The sequence below is a fragment of the Dermacentor silvarum genome, chromosome 8, assembly GCF_013339745.2.
Source record: "Dermacentor silvarum isolate Dsil-2018 chromosome 8, BIME_Dsil_1.4, whole genome shotgun sequence".
NCBI lineage: Eukaryota > Metazoa > Arthropoda > Arachnida > Ixodida > Ixodidae > Dermacentor > Dermacentor silvarum.
The window spans coordinates 57,903,388-57,911,322 of NC_051161.1; the positions used below are offsets into that span (position 1 = coordinate 57,903,388).

Consider the following 7,935-nt stretch of genomic DNA (forward strand, 5'->3'; position numbering starts at 1 on the left):
GTGTCCATTAATTCTAATGATGCATGGTCTCATTACTTTGCGCGTTAAAGGAACCAATGAGCACTTCTCAGATGACAGCTGCATTCCTTGTATTTGAAGGCACTACGGCATTACTGTTTGAAGTTTGAAGTATAGGGCCACCTTTTGGAGCCTGGTACCCCAAATATCCATATACATATATAGTCTGCCTATAAGTGTACACATGAGCAGTCGAGAGAAGTGTGTCAACAAGGTTGATGAGCACAAGGTTAAATAGTTTGGGGCTCAGAGCTCCACCTTGAGACACATCACGATAAGTACCGTGATGCGATGTTGCACCATCCTATGTTTGTACAAAGAAGGATCTGCCCTTCAAATAGCTCTGTATCCATCGGAAGCCTTCTCATGCAACATCCCTAAAGACTTCCAGAATAGCTTCACGAGCTACATATTCGTATGCGCCTTTCCCGTCCAAGGACATCGCATCATTGCGTATGATCTCTCTGCGCTTTTTTGATATTGTACAGATGAAACAAGGTTGCCTTTGTCCCAGGAGGCAGGCACACCACAACCCTTCACAACACACTGCAGGGTAGCCAACCATACATGTCCTTGGTTAACCTACCTACCTTTCTCTCTTCACCTCTCTCTCTCTCTCACACACACACACAACACACACGTTATATGAACACTACAGACGAGTGTTTAATCTGGTAGTTGACAAGAATTCCAGCGCAGCTTTTTGTGATTCAAGCAAGGGACACCAGCTATAGCCCAATGTTACCACCGTTCTAAGGGTTTCGGGTTCCATTAGCACAGCGCTTTCCATAGCCGCTGCGGTTTCTGTTTGAATGCCGATATTAGGATGACTGCACACTTTCGGCAGTGATGATAGATTTGCACATATACTTATAAATTACTGGGTTGTTTTAAACGGTAAGATGCTTTTCACTGAAATATACGATGACAGCGGGAAAGTGGTGTCGTCCTTAAGGGAGCGATTGGAGGAGGAGGGCGCGTGGTTTGTGAATATAAATCAAGTCACTGCAAACAGTCTTGCTTATTTTCTGGCTTTATATACGAAGGCTATGATTATATCACAGCACATGAGATCTCTCAGTGGTCGCTGAAGCAACCACAGTGGCCACCGAGCTTCTAGGTCCCCACTACGTTGACCTTCGACTTGCCTATTTGCTGCGTCGACGAAGAGGCAAGTTCCTCGCTCCTAACTATATAGTCCCGACGTCAGCATACAGCTCGGGTGATGTGATAAGACACAGCGCCGCTTTATGGCTGTGACGATGGCTAGGGCTTGCCTGCGTCGTGGGCATAATCTATGGCTGCCGTCAAAGCCTATTGCAAAGTAATAAACATGAACGGCTGTGACCAGTTCAACTGGAAGCGCATGCTCCAAGCAACTCGTGTCGACGAGGGTGGTAATGTGGACTTGTTGGATCGTCATACGAAACTAGCGTGAAGTCTAGCTCCACACGAGGACATGGACACTGCCTTTCTGTCGTTCCTTCTTTTGTCCACGTCCCAGTGTTTCGCTGCACTTCGTCGCAATTGAATAAACCGTTTAGAACCAGCGGCCCAATGCATTTCCGAGCGCTAGTGCTTACGATAGATGGCGGCACTTCCGAGTGCACCGCTCTCGCGCTCTCCCAGAAAGTACGCTGGGGGCCTTACTAACGCGCACTGTAACAGCGAGGCCGTCTTCGAACCTGCTAATCGACGTTCTGAAAGCAAGACTTCATCGGTACTATGTTACATTACTAATCGAGATTTAGACACCATTTGTTTTTCTGTAGAAGTCTAGGAATCCCGAACACCAACAGGTAGTGTTTGCCACCGAATCCACGAACTTGTCTCGACCCGACGCTCTTCTTGAACTAAGCCGACTGCCACATAATGAAGGTCTTCGCCACCCAGGGACTGAATTACATGAATTACACAGTATGTAAGTTTCTGCATCGTTTAGCGGCTATTCCCGAGTTGATCAGTGGCATGATAATTACCCCTCCACTCCACGCATTAAGGTAGGCGCTGGGAGTGTCTGATTAAAATTATAGGGCTGGGGTTCATCGAGTATAGTTATTTAAGCGCAGTGGCATCGTCAGTATAAAGGGGCGGTGTAGGCCTCTGCCCGCCAAAGTCGACTTCGTAATTACATAGGTGCGACTTGATTAAGGTGTCGGCCTGTCTCGTGTTTAAACATTGAGGCTAGAGACGAAGGCCTATACAAGGTGACAACTCACTCAATCTGCCAGGCTGCGGTGACTGCACACGGTCCAGGATGACGGTGGGAAGCCCGTCGCCTGTGTACAATGCTACTTACTGGGCATTGTCATGCAAATCTGACGCCACGTGCTTGCGTGCCTTAGAGGCTCTAGCGCCCACAGACCAAGCAATAAAATGTGCTTGCTTTTCTTTTCTTGATATGCGCTAGCATACTTGCGGTTGTCGCGGCAATACAGTTGTTAGTGCATTCGAAACGAACGTATATTTCGTCATCATTACCGAGAAACGGCGCTCTCTCTGTGGAGCAGGTGGAATCATGTCACCACTTCTGCAGTTATGTATTGTATCTTTGCATATTGTAATTTTTATGCAGCACGACGAACTCTGCTCTTGTGACACAATAAATTCGCAAGAAAAGTGTCCCTTTTACTGACAGCGAGTGGTGGTGACGACTGCAGTATGCCAGAACTATGTTCTCTTAGATGGAAGTAGCACTGCATGTCATGGAGACGAAATCGTGTCATATAGAAAGCTTCGCTTCAAAACTGTTTCGTCTGGGTGAACAAACTGGGAAGCGTACTGCTGTGTTCATAGACGGGCCTCGTCAAGACCCCGACCTAGGCTTGTTGGTCCGATTCCATAATGTGAAGAACGACGCAAAAAAAAAAAAAAACGACAAAAAAAAAAAAAAGAAACGTTGAAAAGAAACGCGGTTCACCGCCTTTCATTTCTTGTCCGCGTTTTTTGCTCTGTTTTTCACATTATGGGAACGGACCTCGACCAACCCAGCTTCTCTCAGGCGGCAGGCCACGGCGCCCTGGCTGTGACGTCATCTCTATGTTAGTGTCGTTCGCATCTACCGTTAAAATTCGTATTTGTCGGCGTACATGCATGGACACATGGCTCAAAGCATTTCGAACCTTGCGCTGTTTAGAAGATATTGACTGCACGCTAACTTTCTAGTTCACAGACTGGAGAGCAGCTCTACTCCTCGTTATATAGACGTATACTCACTGTTCTCCAACAGACACCACGCATACTTGTAAACTAAGAGGCACATTGAGCCGGCATATAAAAAGCTGGCGAATATATAACATTGGCACATTTTTTTCTTCACTGGTCATTGCATTGAGCAACAATCTTTGCCAAGTAATCGTTGAAAACTGGCCAATATATATAAAAATTTCCGCCATTATGGTTCTAGTGGCTTCCGTTATGATTCGGCATAATAATAGCGACCGCGGCCATTGAAAAGTGGGGCTATTAGCAAGACATTTATAGATAGTTCCCATTAACATCTATCGCTTTTGCGACGAGCGGTAGGTCGCGCGCCCACTTAGGGTGTAACTACATATATCTGAACCGCGCATTCCTGCGCCGCTCATGGCTTGGTTTCGGGTTGCGTTAGCTCTAACCGAGAAATCGTCATGCTTCTTCACGAACTCTGCCCACTTCGTGACCACTCACAACACTTCGTTCCTTCCATTTCCTCCGGCGCCCAGTGGCAGGCTTGAGGAGTTATCCTCAGCCCTATACCTCTCTGGCATTTCTTAAGTAAATGTTCTCTCTCCACTTAGTCCTCTCTTCTTATTTTATTTTGCACATACAGATCCAGACAGTTTTGGCTCTTTGCAAGGGGACGGTGCGCGCAGTCTGCTGATCCATGTATCTTCTGTGATCACCACTTGCATTGTCCCGTTCTTGGGTTGTAGGCACATCTGTGTCGGCGCAAGTAGCGTGCTCCGCAATTCCCGCCGCCCCGGCCATATCGGTTAGCTGCCTCGTCACCGCGCCTGTCAGCTGGGTTTCCGGGCTGTGAGTACTCTCTGCAGTGGCTGATTACTATGGCGACCTTCCAGTTGTACCGTCCCCGGCACCTCCGCGTCGCCAGCCAGTTGGCCATGCAGTGGAAGTACCTGCGACATCAGCAGAACAACAAGGGAACGTCTGGCTCTTCGGGACTAAAAGACTAAATGAAAATTGAATTCTCGGGGTGTAACGTACAGACATTTCACAGTAAGCTATGACGTACGATGTATGCCGTAGGGGAGCGGTTCGGATTAATTTGGACCGCCTGGTGTTCTTTAACGTGCACCTAGAGCTAAGAAAAGCACACGAGCTTTCTTGTTTTTCACATATATCGAAATACGGCCGCCGCGAGCTGGAAACGAACCCGCGACCTCGGTCTCAGCCGGAGAGCGCCATAGCCACGGAGGCACCGCAGCGGCTGTGACTTTAATACAAGCAACAAAAATTGAGTCAGCCATCTTGAGGTTTGTTCGCTGGAACAATACAGTACAGTGAGACCAAGTATTGCGCATGTGTGTATAGCCAAGACAGTCCCATTTTCACAGTCTTATATTTGCGTCGCCTTCCGCACAATACGTCAAGACGCTGAAATTTACTTTGGTGAAAAGCCCCCCCCCCCTAAAGAAATGTGGACACGCCACTGTACTTGTTACTGAAACACCAAACGCCTCTGTTCATTGCATAAGGAAAGTCGTCATCCTGGCAACCTTGATGTCTTGAGGTAGGCGATGACGGCAACAACAATAATATGGTACGGAGGTGACCAGCATGACGGCGGCCAATCCCAGAGACAGTGCACTAGGGATATAGATAGGACAGATGGCCAGCTACCTACCACAATGTCGCTACAACGCGCAAGACAAAGCACGTAACTGAATCGTCACCGAGTCAAATCAGCGCGTACAGGAATTGCAGTCCGCGTCATCAGAAACATTTTGGCTAATTGCGGAACTGTGCTGAGTACGGTGAACGCCACCTAGGTGGCGTTGAGTGCTTCTTATGTCTGGCATCGAGGCGTTGAGGTACTGTCGGTGGCGTTAGTGTCATAATGCAGATGTACACGGAGGAGTGTTAAGCCCAGACCACACGTACGCTTGCGGACGCGCGTAAGCGCGTCTATACGCGCCTTGCGGTTGCCGCGCCTAGCGAGGAATGGCGTTTGCATCCACAATACGCGCGAAGGCGCGCTATGCATCACTTGTTTACACCTTGGCAGACGCCACTTCGATTTCGGTTGGAGTGCCAAAATGCTTCGCTATTTATAAACGTAATTTTTACTTTTGGGCTGTTAGATCAGCCAAAAATGAAGAAGAAGACTTTCTTGCAGTATAATTCTGCTTAACTGAGAGTTGAATGTACCGCGCCGTCGCTGCGTAGCCAGGCGCGCCGACGTGCACTGATAGGGATCGCGCCGCGTTTACGCGTACGAGCCGTGCCGACCGTCTGCGCATGCGTGGGCGCGCGGACAGATCGCGCGCGTTTGCAAGCACGTGTGGTCTGGGCTTTAGATATATAGGCGCCTGTGTAGCTCTCTGCAAATGCGTTTGTGGCGCAATGGGTTAAACGCTCGGCGATCTATCGTCCACAATGTCGATTCCAAATTTTGCTAAAGTAAACGAGGAAGCAGTGAAGTCTTGGACCCCCATATAAAAAATTACACCATCTTCCCGTAGGGGAACCCTGAGTAGTATGCGAAGCAGCCATGGGGTCGACTCAAGTTCCCATTAGTTTTCAGTTCGTCGTTTCCGTTAGGTTGAGGTACGTAGCTACCGGCTTCGCGAGCCCGAAGTTCGGGATCGGCCTGTCGCCGCTGCCGTTTCGTGGCAGCGGCTCGAGCCCTCTTCTCCGCGGCCATGACACTGGCGTTGACGCTGGCGCTGTCCGCGGCACTCATCGCGGCGTTGCGGGAGGAGAATGAGAGGAGCGGAGCGCGCGCGCGCGTCATTATACCGCGAGAATACAGTGGCGCCCCCCAGCGGAGTATGCAGCGCCTACCGTCGCGCCTCTAACCTAAGCTGCTTCGCATTATCGCGCGCGGAGCCGCAGGTGTTGCCATTCGTTGCGCAATCCGGAGAGGAGCGTTGGAGAGGAGAGGAGGAATGCCGAGAGGAAAGGAGATGATACAAGGAGAGGAGAGGAAGGGGAGGAGCATGCGTATGCGCACTGCGCAGTAGGGGTGTGGACGCCGCACGGCGGATGGATGAATGGATGGAGGGAGGGAGGGAGGGAGTGACATAGCCCCGACCATAAGCTCTTCACATCTAAAAAAAAAAAAAAAAAAAAAAACGCCGGTTCGTACTTGTCGCAGTTCTTGCAGTTGATGCGGCTCATGGTACGGAACTGCCCGTACATCTTGCGGGCGGCACAGCTTCCGCTGGGCGTCGCCAGAGCTGGGCCCCCGCGCCTGCTGACGCAGTAGGTGAAGCGGGGCCACTGCATCTTAGCGCTGCGGCCTTCCAAGCATATCACAAACATCAGCATGACGAGGGCCACCACCGCGAGCAGCAGCGATGACCGAAAGGGAAGACCTCGCACTGCAGGAGGTGAAAAGAGCATCCTCAAAAATAGAGCAAAGCAAATATAAAACTGATAATAAAGATAAATTTAGGCTGTATTAAGTGAATTACGTTGTCTGTACTTTGGAGTGATCAATAGTGTTTGAACCCGATTCGAACACAGGAGCTCTGGAATAAAAGCTCGATGTTGAAACCATTGCGCCACGGACGAACGCCTCGACACGTGACATAAAACGCCCTTATGAATTTATCACGGGCAAGCCAGTGCATTGAGACGCTTGGCGCGTTTCGATTTTGCCACCTCGCCAAGCTGAACCGTTGTAATTAGTATCGATTCTGCGTGTTCGCACCGTCTTCTGCACTTCAAAAAGTATACATTGCTCGGAAATTTACGACAATGAAGGCATATGAAGCGCAATAAACAAGGTCACAAGAACGTCTAAATCCACAAGCACGAAGATCAGACAAATCCGTGTACTTCCCATCATTCCCATGGTGGCTACGCCAGATTATGTGGCCCCGTGTAGGCAGTTACCGCACATGGTTTGGCCATATAGGTATTCTCTAGTTTGGCTTCCGCGTCGGATTAGCCTATGGCGCCTAGTCGCCTACGGATTGCGGCTTCAACGTGCATCAGCACTGCATCGCCTACTGTTTCGCTTGCGGCACACGGTGCGTACTCTGCCACTTGGCATTCCTGTCGCTGAGCGCGTCGCAGCTCGACTGCATGGCTCCCCTAACCACGCACTGCGGCAGCGAGAAAGTTGTCGCACAACGGTCTTTGCAGTGGTCCTAGCTGCGGATGACAGAGGTGGTCGCTTGTGACGGCGTGAGCCCATGTGAGCCGGAAACTGCGTGAGCCGGAGCAGACAATCCTGGAGCGCCGTTCTACACGGTCTTCACACCAGAAGTCGGTCAGGTCACTATTTAAGTTATTATACTCTGGAGAACCTCTTGGAGCGACTTTGTTACTCGAGTCTTCCGATTCTACTAAGCCGAGATTCACCATCGCTAAGATTCCTAAATTTGACATTCCCACGATGCCAAAAACAGCGACGCTGGTCGTTGCTTGCAACCAATCATGAGGGTAGCTCACATAAGGGTATACGCTAAAGTTCACGATGCCTGCCACATCCAGCATTGACCTGCCGCTTCCAAGCGTGTAGGAAGAGGTAACGTTCTGGTCGCTGGCCTCATTGTCTCATAGAACACACAGTTTCGTAAGAAGCAGCACCGCTTTGCCGCTATGACGACGGCTTAGACTAAATTGAGGCGTTGGTCGAGCCATTGTTGGTCGAGCCCAGTTGGTCGAGCCAGGCAGCAGACAAGACCAATTTTAGACTAAGAACCGCGACCAAACCATAGCTAGTCTATCTGGCAGCACGGGCTT

General features: G+C 50.0%; 1 protein-coding gene across 1 annotated transcript; it reads right to left on the reverse strand.

Annotated features, from left to right (window-relative positions):
• Positions 1-3,797: 3,797 nt before the first annotated feature.
• On the reverse strand, positions 3,798-6,559 carry LOC119462668 (serum amyloid A-2 protein). Its single transcript, XM_037723976.2, has 2 exons — positions 6,329-6,559; positions 3,798-4,136 (listed from the first exon to the last, which is right to left on the reverse strand). Exons 1-2 carry the CDS (start codon positions 6,508-6,510, stop codon positions 3,899-3,901), a joined length of 420 nt encoding a protein of 139 aa, XP_037579904.1. The 5' UTR covers positions 6,511-6,559; the 3' UTR covers positions 3,798-3,898.
• Between the last annotated feature and the right edge of the window lie 1,376 nt (positions 6,560-7,935).

What these genes read in the sequence shown, in the direction of transcription:
- LOC119462668 (XM_037723976.2), bottom strand. Translation starts at nt 6,510, where the DNA reads ATGCTGATGTTTGTGATATGCTTGGAAGGCCGCAGCGCTAAGATGCAG. An exon ending in AACTGCAAGAACTGCGACAA is followed by an intron (nt 4,137 to 6,328) that starts GTACGAACCGGC and finishes CTGATGTCGCAG; the next exon opens with GTACTTCCACTGCATGGCCA.